Source organism: Oncorhynchus gorbuscha, unplaced genomic scaffold (genome assembly GCF_021184085.1).
Source record: "Oncorhynchus gorbuscha isolate QuinsamMale2020 ecotype Even-year unplaced genomic scaffold, OgorEven_v1.0 Un_scaffold_1769, whole genome shotgun sequence".
Taxonomy (NCBI): Eukaryota; Metazoa; Chordata; class Actinopteri; order Salmoniformes; family Salmonidae; genus Oncorhynchus; species Oncorhynchus gorbuscha.
In genome coordinates this window covers 1-18,655 of record NW_025746454.1, presented here as the reverse complement: position 1 = coordinate 18,655, position 18,655 = coordinate 1, and the positions used below count along the sequence as shown (strand labels likewise).

General features: G+C 41.5%; 1 protein-coding gene and 1 pseudogene across 1 annotated transcript; both read left to right on the top strand.

The window, feature by feature from the left end:
- The first annotated feature begins 1,022 nt into the window (after positions 1–1,022).
- LOC124024186 lies at positions 1,023–10,160 on the top strand (annotated as a pseudogene).
- A 5,118-nt stretch (positions 10,161–15,278) lies between these two features.
- LOC124024184 (stonustoxin subunit beta-like) lies at positions 15,279–16,824 on the top strand. Its single transcript, XM_046338186.1, has 3 exons — positions 15,279–15,330; positions 15,594–15,640; positions 16,195–16,824. The coding sequence occupies exons 2-3, from the start codon at positions 15,619–15,621 to the stop codon at positions 16,737–16,739; spliced, it is 567 nt and encodes a 188-aa protein (XP_046194142.1). The 5' UTR covers positions 15,279–15,330; positions 15,594–15,618; the 3' UTR covers positions 16,740–16,824.
- Positions 16,825–18,655: the final 1,831 nt, after the last annotated feature.

The following is an 18,655-nucleotide window of genomic DNA, read 5'->3' as shown; positions in this document are numbered from 1 at the left end:
TGTATTATGAACCTGGATCGTCATAATGATTCTACATGTTATAATATGCCATGGCCTTTACTGGCCAAAGGTTAAACTGCTGTTATGGTTATGATATATTATGGTGTTGTGTCACTTGACTTTGACCAGATATTATTGCATCCAAAGTTCAACTGTACATAGAACATAGATACAGAGACACTTGTCATCAGGAAGGTGCTCTCTCAGCACAACGGAAAATATCTCAATGACTTGAGTTCTGGTTGTGAATTCAGGCTACAAGGTAAGACTCTTCCCAGGGATTATTGTGAAGTGTGTAGAGACATTAAGTGTATGTTGTTATTTTACTAGTGAATGAAATGAAAACAATCAGATCTAACAGTCCATTTCACCTGCGACAGCTACGTGACAGTTCAATCATACAAAATGGCGCTAACTGGGTGTTGACGATAAAATTCAGAAACATATTGTTCGTATATCGTATTATAGGATTCATAAATCGTATTATAGGATTCGTATATCTGGTTATTTTACCATTTGTAAAAATGTTAATGTGTCATAGTTCTAAATCATCTTTCAGAATATCAGAACATTTGTTGTTTTCATAATTACCGTGAGCTACTGCTTCTTGTGTAACTTGGGGTGAAACCACTGAACATACTTCTCTTAACATTGTTATTATGAATTAAATGTAGTAATAGAATAATAATAGCATGGCTGTTGAACAAAGCAACACACTAGAATGGGTGAAATGATTAACAGAGAAAGTGAGATGTTATTATCAATAGTTTCTCTACATGGAGAAGAGGTGAAACATATCAGTCACCACTACATGTTCATGTGATGCATTAAATCACCTGACTGTTTGGATGTGTCTGTTAGGAAATGTTTTATAAGAGAATAATTTAACTTCAATAATTATTTGTCACTGTGTTAACCATAACCAACATGTTGGATCTCTGTTTAGGGGTCAGTGCTCTGAAATGAGTCTCTCTGGGGAGAAAGAGGAGGGGGTCCCTGTCTCTCTCTCTGGGGAGAGAGAAAGAGGAGGGGGTCCCTGTCTCTAAAATGAGTCTCTCTGGGGAGAAAGAGGAGGGGTCCCTGTCTCTAAAATGAGTCTCTCTGGAGAGAAAGAGGAGGGGGTCCCTGTCTCTAAAATGAGTCTCTCTGGGGAGAAAGAGGAGGGGGTCCCTGTCTCTAAAATGAGTCTCTCTGGGGAGAAAGAGGAGGGGGTCCCTGTCTCTAAAATGAGTCTCTCTGGGGAGAAAGGAGGAGGGGGTCCCTGTCTCTAAAATGAGTCTCTCTGGAGAGAAAGAGGAGGGGTCCCTGTCTCTAAAATGAGTCTCTCTGGAGAGAAAGAGGAGGGGGTCCCTGTCTCTAAAATGAGTCTCTCTGGGGAGAAAGAGGAGGGGGTCCCTGTCTCTAAAATGAGTCTCTCTGGAGAGAAAAATGAGTCTCTCTGGGGAGGGGGTCCCTGTCTCTAAAATGAGTCTCTCTGGGGAGAAAGAGGAGGGGGTCCCTGTCTCTAAAATGAGTCTCTCTGGAGAGAAAGAGGAGGGGTCCCTGTCTCTAGAGAAAGAGGAGGGGGTCCCTGTCTCTAAAATGAGTCTCTCTGGGGAGAAAGAGGAGGGGGTCCCTGTCTCTAAAATGAGTCTCTCTGGGGAGAAAGAGGAGGGGGTCCCTGTCTCTAAAATGAGTCTCTCTGGAGAGAAAGAGGAGGGGGTCCCTGTCTCTAAAATGAGTCTCTCTGGGGAGAAAGAGGAGGGGGTCCCTGTCTCTAAAATGAGTCTCTCTGGAGAGAAAGAGGAGGGGGTCCCTGTCTCTAAAATGAGTCTCTCTGGAGAGAAAGAGGAGGGGGTCCCTGTCTCTAAAATGAGTCTCTCTGGAGAGAAAGAGGAGGGGGTCCCTGTCTCTAAAATGAGTCTCTCTGGAGAGAAAGAGGAGGGGGTCCCTGTCTCTAAAATGAGTCTCTCTGGAGAGAAAGAGGAGGGGGTCCCTGTCTCTAAAATGAGTCTCTCTGGGGAGAAAGAGGAGGGGTCCCTGTCTCTAAAATGAGTCTCTCTGGGGAGAAAGAGGAGGGGGTCTCTCTAAAGAGGAGGGGGTCCCTGTCTCTAAAATGAGTCTCTCTGGAGAACATGACACCAAAGCTAAGAGGTGAGATGATAATATTACTTAAGAACTTATATAGAGTTTATTTCTAAAACCTTATATCAACAACAACAAAATCACATGTTATTTTATATCAGAAACGATTGCTTATGGGGAACCTTCATGTGTCTGTAAAATATTGATGTTCTAAGATTTAATTGAATTAATTGATTTGTGGATTAATTTTTGTTTTGCAAAAAACTATATTGCTGGAATGAAATGTTTGTAGCCAGTATAGTTGACTGTTATATGTGGTTGTCTCACCAGCACACACAGACACACACACATCTTTGCCAGCATACACACACACACATCTATATAATTTTTGCATGACACAATAATTTTTCCTACCCTTATTTATTGCCTAATATAATTATTAGGCAATAGGGGAATAACGGAATTCGTTAAGACACCAAAGTTTATTGTTCAATTGTATGTTTTCTTCACGGTCAGGGACAGTATGAATGTAGCCAGATCCTTTTCACTCGCTATCCTTGTTTCATTTTGTGGTTCACCGGATATGTCATCATCCTCGAGTCGTGTGACAGACGAACAACCTGCTAGCTAGTCAAATTAGTCAGGAACAGCTAGGTAAGCTACTGTTGACTAACCCCATTCTGTACAAATTTGTGTAACCGCAAATTCAAACGAGGCTGCAATGGAAACTAGTGTGACTGTCGCGACTGTGTTGGCATCGAAATCTGGGATGTTGAACAACGTTTCTATTCAAGCGTTGATTGACATGATAATGGTTTGATAGTATTGATTTGGCTGGAAAGAGGAGAAAGTGTGCTTTACAAGGGTATCCATATTAGAGTTGACCTGGAAGTATCAGTGTGGTGCCAGGGCAACAACCTCTCCCTCAATGTGAGCAAGACAAGGAGCTGATCGTGGACTACAGGAACAGGCCCCCATTAACATCAACGGGTCTGTAGTGGAGCTGGTCGAGAGTTTCAAGTTCCTTGGTGTCCACATCACCAACAAACTAACATGGTCCAAACACACCAAGACAGTTGTGAAGAGGGCACAACAAAACCTTTTCCCCCTCAGGAGACTAAAAAAATTTGTCATGGTCCCCAGAACCTCAACAGTTCTGCAGCGGTACCATCGAGAGCATCCTGACCGGTTGCATCACTGCCTGGTATGGCAACTGATCGGCATCTGACCATAAGGCGCTACAGAGGGTAGTGCGTACGGCCCAGTACATCCCTGAGGCCAAGCTTCCTGCAATCCAGGACCTATATAATAGGTGGTGTCAGAGGAAAGCCCATAAAATTGTCAGAGACTCCAGTCACCCAAGTCATAGACTGTTTTCTCTGCTAGCGCACGGCAAGCGGTACCGGAGCGCCAAGTCTAGGACCAAATGGCTCCCTAACAGCTTCTACCCCCAAGCAGTAAGACTGCTGAACAATTAATCAAATGGCTCCCTAACAGCTTCTAGAAAGGGACAGAACATAGCCCCCGCAGAAGTCCTCTTGCATTAGCAGTATGGAAAGGGACAGGACATAGCCCCCGCAGAAGTTCTCTTGCATTAGCAGTATGGAAAGGGACAGGACATAGCCCCCGCAGAAGTTCTCTTGCATTAGCAGTATGGAAAGGGACAGGACATAGCCCCCGAAGAAGTTCTCTTGCATTAGCAGTATGGAAAGGGACAGGACATAGCCCCCTCAGATGTTCTCTTGCATTAGCAGTATGGAAAGGGACAGGACATAGCCCCCGCAGAAGTTCTCTTGCATTAGCAGTATGGAAAGGGACAGGACATAGCCCCCACAGAAGTTCTCTTGCATTAGCAGTATAGAAAGGGACAGAACATAGCCCCAGCAGAAGTCCTCTTGCATTAGCAGTATAGAAAGGGACAGGACATAGCCCCCACAGAAGTTCTCTTGCATTAGCAGTATGGAAAGGGACAGGACATAGCCCCCACAGAAGTTCTCTTGTGAGGGGGAGTGGTGGTGTAGCCAGGGAGAGAGAACTACACTAATCTTCTGAAATTTCATTCATGGTCTTATGCTGCCATCTATTTGAATTATTCAGCAACTGCAGTAGTACTGAATAATGGGTAATTCCTTACTAAAGTAGTAATTACTCAGAATTTAAAATGTTACATTTTCTAATTATTTTTACCATAATCATAAAATAACCGTGTTTAACATAACAAACAATGAAACTGACACAAACCAAAAACACCATACATTATATATATATAAAAAACGATTTATTTAGATGGGTGACATTATCTGCCAAAGTAACACCACTGTAGACAAAGAAGAGCTCTCCAGTAGGTGTACCAAAACATTTAAGGATCATTTTCTGAAAAGTGAGGTTTCAAGTTTATCATCTTCCAAAGTAGAATTACTTTCCCATTGTTCCTCAACTGTAGTGTCTGATATAACATGTTGTAGCTCTGAGTTTCTACTTTAATCCAATGTAAAAAAAACACCGTTCATAATGTTGCTACATAAGACTGAATCTAGCCAGTCAGTAACATTTGACTGTATAAAACCGAGCAGTACTTTTTATTTCTCTGAAAGTGAGGCAGACATATGACATTTTGCAATAAAACATGATTATTTGTCTTGATTTAAAACAAACACATGGCTGCCATTAAACAATCACATGCCATGATTAGCTAGTAAAAAAAACACATCTATCAGTTTTATCATTTCTTTAAACAATAACATCTAATTTACCAACTTTTCTGAAAATGGATATATAGCGATTTGGAATGAAACTATTATTATGTTTCCCCATCTGAGCTCAGAGTAGATGAGAGATGTAATGTTTGTCTCTGTTGTGTTGAAGTCCAATCAAGCAGGAGAGACCAGCCTCCCCTGTACCCAGCTGTGTGTCCATGAAGAGTGACTGGTCAATGGATAAAATGATAGACTTCAGAGAGGGAGATTATTCTACTGAACAAAGGTAGGAAGAACTCACGGGTCATGGTCGGTGAGTTAAACACAGTCATTTCCCCTCTCCCATATTCCCATTTATTCTTGTTGTTTTCAAAATCCATAGGGTAATGCTTTTTCCCATTTTCATAGTCCTAAAGCAATCTTAAACAAACACGACATTCCCTCCCTCCCTCCCTCCCTGTGTGTGTGTGTGTGTGTGTGTGTGTGTGTGTGTGTGTGTGTGTGTGTGTGTGTGTGTGTGTGTGTGTGTGTGTGTGTGTGTGTGTGTGTGTGTGTGTGTGTGTGTGTGTGTGTGTGTGTGTGTGTGTGTGTGTGTGTGTGTGTGTGTGCCCTCCCTGGTTGAGGAAATGTAATCTCATGTTTTGTCCACAGAACCGAACAGGAGACAACAGAGTCAGAGATTATCAGTGGTCAGTCTTCCCAGAGTCATCAAACAGACCTGGCCTCTATATTCAGTGTATGTGGTCCTGTTATGTACAATTGTTTTTGTTTACCTCAAGTAAGGTTGATCTGTCAATCATTCATTAATGTGTTAATGAGAAAGTATTTCTTCTCTTGCTTAAATTATTACTTAATTTATTTCAGTTGCTTGAAGATAATATTATAATTTTATGACATTTGTAAAGAACGAGCTGAAGAGGTACAAGAGGATTCTTAGTCCAGAACTCCCAGAAGGCTTCGAGAATCAGAAGCAGGATAAGGAAGTGGTGGATGCTGAAGATGAGAAGCAGGAGAGCAGTGCCAGAGAGGGAGCTCTGAAGATCACACTGCACGTCCTGAGGAAAATGAACCAGAAGGAGCTTGCTGACACACGGGAGAAAAGTAAGAGCTGTCTGCCTCATGTTGAAAGCTGTTTTATAACAAACATTTAAAAGCTGAAACTAAAGTACAGCTAAAGTAGTTGTGTAACACAATTATATTGTAGAAGCCTTAACACAACACCTAGTGACCTCATCAAGTACAGTACCAGCAGGGATGTGTTGATTAATTTAGACAGGAGAGACAGAGTAGAGAGAGGGAGACAGAGGAGAGAGAGAGAGAGAGACAGAGGAGAGCGAGAGAGACAGAGGAGAGAGAGAGGACAGACAGAGGAGAGACAGAGTAGAGAGAGAGACAGAGGAGAGAGAGAGAGACAGAGGATAGAGAGAGGAGAACCAGAGGAGAGAGAGAGGAGAACCAGAGGAGAGAGAGAGGAGAACCAGAGGATGAGAGAGGACAGACAGAGGAGAGACAGAGGAGAGAGAGAGGAGAGACAGAGGAGAGACAGAGTGGAGAGAGAGAGACAGAGGAGAGAGAGACAGAGGAGAGAGAGAGAGACAGAGGAGAGAGAGGAGAACCAGAGGAGAGAGAGAGAGAGACAGAGGAGAGAGAGGACAGACAGAGGAGAGACAGAGGAGAGACAGAGGAGAGAGAGAGGAGAGAGAGAGGAGAGACAGAGGAGAGAGAGAGGAGAGAGAGGAGAACCAGAGGAGAGATAGAGGAGAGACAGAGGAGAGAGAGAGGAGAGACAGAGGAGAGACAGAGGAGAGAGAGAGGAGAGACAGAGGAGAGAGAGAGGAGAGAGAGGAGAACCAGAGGAGAGAGAGGACAGACAGAGGAGAGAGAGAGGAGAGACAGAGGAGAGACAGAGGAGAGACAGAGGAGAGAGAGAGGAGAGACAGAGGAGAGACAGAGGAGAGACAGAGGAGAGACAGAGGAGAGAGAGAGGAGAGACAGAGGAGAGAGAGAGGAGAGACAGAGGAGAGACAGAGGAGAGACAGAGGAGAGACAGAGGAGAGACAGAGGAGAGACAGAGGAGAGAGAGAGAGACAGAGGAGAGAGAGGAGAACCAGAGGAGAGAGAGAGGACAGACAGAGGAGAGAGAGAGGAGAGACAGAGGAGAGAGAGAGAGACAGAGGAGAGAGAGGAGAACCAGAGGAGAGAGAGAGGACAGACAGAGGAGAGAGAGAGGAGAGACAGAGGAGAACCAGAGGACAGACAGAGAAAAACAGTGATAGAGAGACAACATTAATGATACTGTCTGCAATATGAATAATAATAATATAATCAGTCACTCCAGTGTGTAATGCATTATGAAATCATGTACACATTTATACAGGCAGTTAAGAGAATAATGTATTATAATGTACACCTTATAACACAGTCCTACAGTATTAAAACAGACGTAACATTAATATCCTCTGTGTTATTTCTAGATTCAGATGAACTTGCTGTGATTTGTCAACGTGAACTCAAATCTAATCTAAAGAAGAAGTTTCAATGTGTATTTGAGGGGATCGCTAAACAAGGAAACCCAACACTTCTAAATAAGATCTACACAGAGCTCTACATCACAGAGGGTGGAACAGGAGAGGTCAATAATGAACATGAGCTGAGACAGATTGAGACAACAACCAGGAAACAAGCAAGACCAGAGACTGCAATCAAATGTAATGACATCTTCAAACCCTTAACTGGACAAGACAAACGTATCAGAACTGTGCTGACAAAGGGAGTCGCTGGCATTGGAAAAACAGTCTCTGTGCAGAAGTTCATTCTGGACTGGGCTGAAGGAAAAGCAAATCAGGATGTCCAATTTGTATTTTCATTCCCTTTTCGGGAGCTGAATTTGATGAAAGGGGAAAAACACACTTTGATTGAACTTCTCAATCACTTCTCAATGGAAACCAAAGAATCAAGAATCTCCAACTACGACAAGAACAACATTCTGTTCATCTTTGATGGTCTGGATGAGTGCCGACTGCCCCTAGACTTCCAGAACAACAAGATCTGTTGTGACGTCACAGAGTCGACCTCAGTGGATGTTCTGCTGACAAATCTCATCAAGGGAAAACTGCTTCCCTCTGCTCTCCTCTGGATAACTACCCGACCTGCAGCAGCCAATCAGATCCCCCCTGAGTGTGTTGACCAGGTGACAGAGGTACGAGGGTTCAATGACCCACAGAAGGAGGAGTACTTCAGGAGAAGATTCAGTGATGAGGACCTGGCCAGCAGAATCATCTCACACATAAAGACATCAAAGAGCCTCCACATCATGTGCCACATTCCAGTCTTTTGTTGGATTTCTGCAACAGTCCTTGAACACATTCTGGAACATAAGAGAGAAGAGAGATGCCCAAGACTCTGACTGAGATGTACACACACCTTGTGGTGTTTCATACCAAACAGAAGAATGAAAAGTATCTTGGGAAAGAAGAGACAGGTCCAGACTGGAATAAAAGAGCATTCTGTCACTGGGAAAACTGTCTTTTCAACAGCTTGTGAAGGGAAATATAATGTTCTATGAAGAAGACCTGAAAGAGTCTGGCATTGATGTCAATGAAGCCTCAGTGTACTCAGGATTGTGCACACAGCTCTTTAAAGAGGAATGTGGGCTGTACCAGGACAAGGTGTACTGCTTCGTGCATCTGAGCATTCAGGAGTTTCTGGCTGCTGTATATGTGTTCCTCTCATTCAGCAACAACAATGAAAATCTAATGGCCGAACTGCAATCAACATCCAGCAACGATTGTCTACTGAAGACAGAAGTTACTGTCTACAAGAGCGCTGTGGATAAAGCCTTACAAAGTGAGACGGGAAACCTGGACCTTTTCCTCCGCTTCCTTCTGGGCCTCTCACTGGAGTCCAATCAGAAGCACTTACGAGGTCTACTGACAACGATAGGAAGCAGTTCACAGACCCATGAAGAAACAGTCAAGTACATCAAGGAGAAGATCAGGGAGAATCCCTCTCCAGAGAGGTGCATCAATCTGTTCCACTGTCTGAATGAACTGAATGACCATTCTCTAGTGGAGGAGATCCAAAGCTACCTGAGATCAGGAAGTGTCTCCAGTGATGAACTCTCACCTTCACAGTGGTCAGCTCTGGTCTTTGTGTTGCTGACTTCAGAAAAGGACCTGGATGTGTTTGACCTGAAGAAATACTCCAGATCAGAGGAAGGTCTTCTGAGGCTGCTGCCAGTGGTCAAAGTCTCCAGAGCTGCTCTGTGAGTAAATACAAATACATTTAAGTACTAATCATCAGGAAGAAATATTCACTTTATTCAGAAAAATATATTGAATCAATGCATTGGTGTTCACATTGTATAACAATACGGCAATTTAGGGAGACGGAAGGTAAATCTATATGTTGTTTGGTAGAATAAACCTAATGCATCTGTCATTGTCCTTCTACACTACTGGTGTTAAATGAACAGTGTGTTTGTGAAATCATGATGATCTCTTTATCAGGCTGTCAGGCTGTGGAGTCACAGAGGAAGGTTGTGCTTCTCTGGTCTCAGCTCTGAAGTCAAACCCCTCAAACCTGAGAGAGCTGGATCTGAGTAACAATGACCTGAAGGATTCAGGAGTGAAGCTTCTCTCTGCTGGACTGGGGAATCCCCACTGTAAACTGGAGACCCTGAGGTCAGTATTCCTGCAGTTGGTCAACAAGTGATAACTGTTCACTAGTTCCACATGTGTTTACCAGACACACATAATCCACACCATATGTGTTTGGACAGTGAAGCTTACATATTTAAATGTGTCTCAATGCTCCAGCATTTAGGATTTGAGATATTATGTTTCACATTAGGCGGCAGTACAGAATGTCTCCTTTGTATTTAAGGTCCTCATAAAAAATATGTTTTAGCTTTTAGAAAAGAAAGCACTTCATGGACCTAGTTCTCCCATTTGAAGAAGTACTAAACGTGTATTTTTTAAAGTATCAGAGGTGAAGGTCTGGTCAGTCTACTCAGATATTTGTACAATACATTTCTCTCTCTCAAGCAATATTATGATCATTTCTAATAATGATCCATTCATTCATTTATGAATAGATCTGGCAGGTTTCAGGACACTGATGTATGTGAATATGCTGAGAAATATATACTGCCACTATTTTCACTACCAAAGAATAGCAGTGTGGTTTTAATATGATTTTACTATTTGCAGGCTGTCAGGCTGTCAAGTCACAGAGGAAGGTTGTGCTTCTCTGGTCTCAGCTCTGAAGGCAAATCCCTCACACCCAAGAGAGCTGGATCTGAGGAACAATGACCTGAAGGATTCAGGAGTGAAGATTCTCTCTGCTGGACTGGGGAATCCCCACTGTAAACTGGAGACTCTGAGGTCAGTATTCCTGTAGTTGGTCAACAAGTGATAACTGTTCACCAGATCCACATGTGTTTACCAGGCACATAGTCCAAATCATATGTGTGTTTACAGTGAAGTTTACAGTTTTAAATTTGGTGCTATGCTCCAGCATTTTGGATTTGAGATCAAATGTTTCACACTAGACGACAGTACAGAATGTCACCTTTTAATTAGAGGTTAATGGTGAGAGGTTAGAATGTCACCTTTAATTAGAGGTTAATGGTGAGAGGTTAGAATGTCACCTTTAATTAGAGGTTAATGGTGAGAGGTTAGAATGTCACCTTTAATTAGAGGTTAATGGTGAGAGGTTAGAATGTCACCTTTAATTAGAGGTTAATGGTGAGAGGTTAGAATGTCACCTTTAATTAGAGGTTAATGGTGAGAGGTTAAAATGTCACCTTTAATTAGAGGTTAATGGTGAGAGGTTAGAATGTCACCTTTAATTAGAGGTTAATGGTGAGAGGTTAAAATGTCACCTTTAATTAGAGGCTAATGGTGAGAGGTTAGAATGTCACCTTTAATTAGAGGTTAATGGTGAGAGGTTAGAATGTCACCTTTAATTAGAGGTTAATGGTGAGAGGTTAGAATGTCACCTTTAATTAGAGGTTAATGGTGAGAGGTTAGAATGTCACCTTTAATTAGAGGTTAATGGTGAGAGGTTAGAATGTCACCTTTAATTAGAGGTTAATGGTGAGAGGTTAGAATGTCACCTTTAATTAGAGGTTAATGGTGAGAGGTTAGAATGTCACCTTTAATTAGAGTTAATGGTGAGAGGTTAGAATGTCACCTTTAATTAGAGGTTAATGGTGAGAGGTTAGAATGTCACCTTTAATTAGAGGTTAATGGTGAGAGGTTAGAATGTCACCTTTAATTAGAGGTTAATGGTGAGAGGTTAGAATGTCACCTTTAATTAGAGGTTAATGGTGAGAGGTTAGAATGTCACCTTTAATTAGAGGTTAATGGTGAGAGGTTAGAATGTCACCTTTAATTAGAGGTTAATGGTGAGAGGTTAGAATGTCACCTTTAATTAGAGGTTAATGGTGAGAGGTTAGTATGTTTTGTTGTAGCCTCTGTAACTCTCTCTCTCTCTTTATTATTAATGATTAATTCGTGATCTTTCTCAAGTCACAGGCTTGATGTAGTCATTGCGTTCAAAGAATATGGGACCAAATACAACTATTTTGACTACTTGAATACACTATAAGTGAATTGGTCAGAATACTTATGACTTATTCAAATATGGGGACTAGATACATAAAGTGCTTTCATTTCTAAACGGTGAAACAGATATTTATGAAAATACCCTCAAATTAAAGGTGACATTATATACTGTCACCTCATGTGAAACATTAGACCTCAAATCCAAAATGTTGAAGTACAGATCCACGTTTAAAATGTTATCTTCACTGTCAAAATAGATATGTACTGAGTATACAGTCCACACCAATCTAAATCTGATACCTCACTGTCTGTCTTTTAACCGATACTGCTTTTTAAACTGGTCTGGTCAGTTTACTCAAATATGTGAATGTTAGGAATTGTATGAATAATGACTAAACAATATTTACATTTAAATAGAACTATAACTAATTAAACTCTACCCTGTTTTACAATATCTGATTAATAATGTTAGTTCCTAAGAAAGAGGTTATGTAGCATGGATAAGGGGTAATTGGAAATGATAACCATTGTGTAGGAAGGAATGTATGTGTGTGACTAAAGTAAGCAAAGAGAGTCATTAACCTATGTTTGAACCAACTCAGCTATAACTCTGTGATGATAAAATAAGACAACGAGAGCCCCTCCAGGTTTTCCGTATCTGAAACTGTCTGCTAAGTGGTAATAAACTATGGTGAGACTTCAGGAGTTCATCCAGTGTGTCAGGTATTTGCGCTAGTGAGTTGGAATGAACTTTTGAACCTGCTTTATCCTGGTCTAGAGGAGGAGATACATTTTATAACCTATGACGTCATATGTGATATATAAGCTGTTGTACATGGTTCTATGAGCAGCGCTCTCGAGAATAAATGCTATTGGCTAATTTTGATAGACTGGTCTCTGTCTATTTTATGCAAATGACGATCTTACAAATTCTTAGAAACAGACAGAGTGATTTAAATTGAATTGGTTAATGAATATATATAGGAATTGTTAAATTCCTTTGACAGTGAACTACACATTTGTCTCTCTTCAAGCAATATTATGATCATTTCTAATAATGATACATTCATTTCTGAATAGATATGGCAGGTTTCAGGACACTGATATCTGAATGTGTTGAAAAAATATGCTGCCACTATTTTCAACACCAAAGAATAGCAGTGTGTTTTTAATATGATTTTACTCTTTGCAGGCTGTCAGGCTGTCTAGTCACAGAGGAAGGCTGTGGTTCTCTGGTCTCAGCTCTGAAGTCAAACTCCTCACACCTGAGAGAGCTGGACCTGAGTAACAATGACCTGAAGGATTCAGGAGTGGAGCTGCTCTCTGCTGGACTGGGGAATCCCCACTGTAAACTGGAGACTCTGAGGTCAGGGTTACTGTATTTGGTCAACAAGAGGGGGAGATCAAGCTGATCATTTTGTAGGCCTATTTCTATTTCAATCAAAACTGTTGGAAAAACTTGTCAGTTATCAACTTACTGGTATTCTCTCTGGAATGCAATCTAGTTTCTACTCAGGTTAATGATTTGTTATTTCCTAAAGGACCTCAATGATGTCACCATTGCCCTGATTAATAACAATGTTGTGATGCTATTTGTATTGTCTTGGGCAAAGCTTTTGATCGGTAGACCATTCCATTCTTGAGGGCCGGCTTGATATTGGTGTCTCTGAGGGTCTTTGGCCTGGTTTGCTAACAACATCTCTCAGAGTGCAGTGTATAAAGTCATAAAGAGGCTTGATCCTCCCCAAATTTACATCAACAACATAGCTCAGGCAGTAGGAAGCTCTCTCATCCATGTATATGCTCTATATACAGTCTTATACTCAGCTGGCCCCTCACCGGTTTGGTGTTAAACGCTCTACAACAAATTTGCCGAGTTAGTAGGCCGTCATTGTAAATAAGATTTTGTTCTTAATAACTGACTTGTCTTGTTAACCTTTTGCGTGTAGGGGCACTATTTTCGTTTTTGGCTAAAAAACATACCCATTTGAAACTGCTTATTGCTCAGCCCCAGTGTTGCGGTGTCTCTCTTTTCCTGATGTATGTTTGTCTTATATACATATATATATATTGTTTTTCATTTTAAAAATAATAATAATTTAATCCCAGCAGGAGGCCTTTTGCCTTTTGGTAGGCCGTCGTTGTAAATAAGATTTGGTTCTTAACTGATTTGCCGAGTTAAATAAAAGTGAGAACTGTTCACCAGATCCAGAAGTGTTTACCTGGAACACACAGTCCACAGCATATATGTTTGCAAAATGCTACAGCATTTTGGATTTGAGATCAAATGTTTCATTTTAGGCAACAGTATATAATGTCACCTTTTATTTTAGGATATTTCATACCTTCAATCTGTGTTACTGTTTAGAAATGAAAGCACTTTGTGTCTAGTTTCCCATTTGAAAAATGTAATAATTTGGACCCACAGTGATCACATCAACCTTGTGACTCTACACACTTGTTGAATGCATTTGTGGTTTGCTTTGGTTGTGTTGTGGATTATGTTTTTCAAATAGAAACTAAATGGTGTCATTTTGGAGTCACTTCACTTGTATTGTCAGTAAGAGTAGATGATGTTTCTGAACACTTCTACATTGATGTGGATGCTACGATGATTATGAATGAATTGTGAATGATGATGAATGAGAAAGTTACTGAGGCACAAAGATCAAACCCGTTCTGTTATTGGTAGTTTATTTATTTAACTGGGTAAGTCAGTTAAGAACAAATTCTTATTTTTAACGACGGCCTGGGTTTTTAATGACGGCCTAGGAACAGTGGGTTAACTGCCTGTTCAGGGGAAGAACGACAGATTTGTACCTTGTCAGCTCGGGGGTTTGAATTTGCCACCTTTTGGTTAGTAGTCCAATGCTCTAACCACTAGGCTACCCTGCCGCCCCAAATGGTAATGGTGAGAGGTTAGCATGTTTTGTTGTAGCCTCTGTAACTTTCTTATTCATCATTTCTCATGACTGATTCATGATTTTTCTTAATCAGGGAATCATCATGATTCATTTAGTAGTGTTTAGAAACATGTTATCTACTCACTTAGACAGAAGATTAATCCAGTCACCATCCACCATTTAGTTACTATTGGGCAAAACACAACCCCAAACACAACCCCAACACAACCCCAACATAACCCCAAACACAACCCCAACACAACCCCAAACACAACCCCAACACAACCCCAACACAACCCCAAACACAACCCCAAACACAACCCCAACACAACCCCAAACACAACCCCAAACACAACCCCAACACAACCCCAAACACAACCCCAAACACAACCCCAAACACAACCCCAAACACAACCCCAACACAACCCCAAACACAACCAAACACAACCCCAAACACAACCCCAAACACAACCCCAACACAACCCCAAACACAACCCCAAACACAACCCCAAACACAACCCCAAACACAACCCCAAACACAACCCCAAACACAACCCCAACACAACCCCAAACACAACCCCAAAACACAACCCCAAACACAACCCCAAACACAACCCCAAACACAACCCCAAACACAACCCCAACACAACCCCAAACACAACCCCAAACACAACCCCAACACAACCCCAAACACAACCCCAAACACAACCCCAACACAACCCCAAACACAACCCCAAACACAACCCCAAACACAACCCCAAACACAACCAAAACACAACCCCAAACACAACCAAAATGCAAAATCAACCAACGAGTTTAAATAATAAACGTTTTACAACTTTAATACATTAAAAGTGAATTGGTCAGAAAACATAACTTCTTCAAATAAGGGGATTAGTAATATGATATGATTTGACTCTTTGCAGGCTGTCAGGCTGTCTAGTCACAGAGGAAGGCTGTGCTTCTCTGGTCTCAGCTCTGAGGTCAAACCCTCACACCTGAGAGAGCTGGACCTGAGCTACAATCACCTAGGAGACTCAGAGTCAGACTGCTCTCTGCTGGGCTGGAGGATCCAAACTACAGACTGGAGAAACTCAAGTATGTAGAGGGTTTATGTCAATGTTCATATCAGACATGTTTGAGTTATCAGGCTAGTTAAGAGAAACATTCTTACCAACCCTTTGACAAAGTGTATGTGTATATATATATGAGAGAGAGAGATGAGAGAGAGAGAGAGATCCATCAGAGAGAGAGAGAGAGAGAGAGAGAGAGAGAGAGAGAGAGAGAGAGAGAGAGAGAGAGAGAGAGAGAGTTCACGTGTATCCCTCAATGACTGTCTGTTCTTCTGCTTACCGCTACAGTGTGGATCATGGTGGAGAGAACACAATGAAACCTGGGCTTAGAAAATGTGAGTGTTGACTGCTGTGAAGAATTTGACTAAGAATAAGTCTTAATTCAAGTTCAGTCAAAGACCACCATCATTAATTACTTGGACATATTAAATATCAGCTGTAGTTCTACAGAAGCAGAAATCAGGGACACCAACGTTTAGAAAGAGTTGCTTTGACAATGTGTGTGTCTGTGTAGGTGTGTGGCATGTTTGTGTTACATCAGAAATGTGTGAGTGTTCATGCATGCATCATGGGGTGTGTGTGTGTGTGTGTGTGTGTGTGTGTGCCATGACTGTGGGTGTGTGTGTGTGTGTGTGTGTGAGTGTGTGTGTGTGTGTGTGTGTGTGTGTGTGTGTGTGTGTGTCTGTGAAATTAATGGGAATAAGTGTGTTTTATATTATCATATAGTATAACAGTTGATCAATCAAAAGTCTCAAGTTACCTTAACATCTCCTTTTGATACATAGAAACAAGATAGTAGCTCTACATTAAATGAATTAGTGAAAGGTGAGTTAACATTCTAATGTGAATGATGATGATTTCTAATATTGTGTCTGGTTTCATCCATCAGATGCCTGTGATCTCACACTGGACCCAAACACAGCACACAGACTCCTCTCTCTGTCTAAGGAGAACAGAAAGGTGACATGTGGGAGAAAGAAGCAGCCGTATCCTGATCACCCAGAGAGATTTGAGGTCTGTAGACAGGTGCTGTGTAGAGAGCGTCTGACTGGGCGCTGTTACTGGGAGGTAGAGTGGAGTGGGGGATGGCCAGTTATAGGAGTGACATATAAAGGAATCAACAGGAGAGGAGAGGGTAAGGACTGTGGACTCGGATGGAATGACAAGTCCTGGAGTCTGTTCTGCTCTGACAACAGTTACACTGCCAGGCACAATTATAATACCACTCTCATAGACGTCCCTTCCTCCAGCTCCCACAGAGTAGGAGTGTATCTGGACTGGCCAGCCGGCACTCTGTCCTTCTACAGAGTCTCCTCTGACACACTGACCCACCTGAACACATTCTACACCACATTCACTGAGCCGCTCTATCCAGGGTTTTGGGTTTATGATGACTCTTCAGTGTCCCTAATCAAACACAACACAATATTTTAATAAAATATCAAATAAGAATATAAATAGATAAATATAAAATAGATAAATATATAACTCTGTGTCACACACACTGGAAACACACACACACACACACACACACACACACACACACACACACACACACACACACACACACACACACACACACACACACACACACACACACACACACACACACACACACACACACAGGACACACACACGCAAACACACTGGACACACACACACACGACACCCACACACACAAGAAGCACACACACACACACACACACACACACACACAGGACACACACACACACAAGAAGCACACACACACACATACACACACACACAAACTGGACACACACACTGGACAAAAAACTGTACACACACCCGACACACACACACTGGACGGACACACACACTGGAAACACACACACACAAACAGACACTGGACACCCACACAGGACACACACACACCTTGTACACACACACATACACTGAATACACACACACACCAGTTTGGGCCAGTTTATTCCTGTAAATTGTTAGAGGAAATCGTAGTTAGATGAATAATTATGTATGCATTATTGATATTCTAATACTATTATGTTATGATATGAAAAGTAAAAGTTATTGGTTAAGCTGTTACTGAAAATGTAAGCAGAACTAATTTGATTGTCTGTGCCTCTTGGGAAGGTCAAGGGAGAGAAAAAGCTTTTCAGACAAGATAAGAATGTTTGGGTTTTGTTCCATTGGTGAGAAAATCTGTATCTTTTAGACAGGTTGTAATGTCTGGTTTATGAGGGGAGTAGAAAGCATCTCCGGACCTAAACAAAAAAACAACGGGGCTATCGTGGGAAACTGATGATGTCATTTTGAGTTTATAACCTGTGGAAATCTGTGTATGTGGTTAGTACTCTCTGGAATTAAACGCTCTTTAACCTGGCTTTTAAGACTGGTCTCGATCTACTTCATGCATAATTAATGAACTTGCAACTCATTAATGAATTAGAAATGAGTGCTAATTGGTTTTGGCAATTAAAACATTAAAGGAATTTAGAATTCCTCTATCAAAATACACTGAACAAAAATATAAAGTCAACATGTAAAGTGTTGGTCCCATGTTTCATTCCGCTGAAATAAAAGATCCCAGAAATGTTCCATACACACAAAAAGCTGATATGTTTTACATCCCTGTTAGTGAGCATTTCTCATTTGCCAAGTTAATCCATCCACCTGACCACTGTGGCATATGAAGAAGCTGGTGTCATGTTTGCTGATGTAAATATGATATGTCAGCCGTTGAGCATGTTTGGGATGCTCTGGACAGACGTGTACGACATCGTGTTCCAGGTCCTGACAATATCCAGCAACTTTGCACAGCCATTGAAGAGGAGTGGGACAGCGTTCCACAGGCCACAATCAACAGCCTGATCAACTCTATGTGAAGGAGATGTGTCGCAATGCATGAGGCAAATGATGAGCACACCAGATACTGACTGGTTTTCTGATCCACAATCCTACTTGTTTACTAAGGTATCTGTGACCAATAGATGCATGTCTGTATTCCCAGTCATGTTAAATTCATAGATTAAGGCCTAATGAATTTATTTTCAATTGAATGTAAGTGTAAAATCTTTGAAAGTGTTGCCTGTTGCGTTTAGATTTTAGATCAGTATGATACACATGAGCAGTTTAAAATGTTTTATGTTTATGATGTTAGTAACACTAAGTAATTCCATACTTTACCTAAAGATATAAAGTCACTTTTTATTGACAGATGCCTCATGTCAATGTTCTGGATTTTGATGAAAGGAAATTCCATATAACCTCCTGGACAGGACTTTGTTATGGCATCTTCTGATTGGGTGTCTCAGGTCAGGACTTTGTTATGGCATCTTCTGATTGGGTGTCTCAGGTCAGGACTTTGTTAT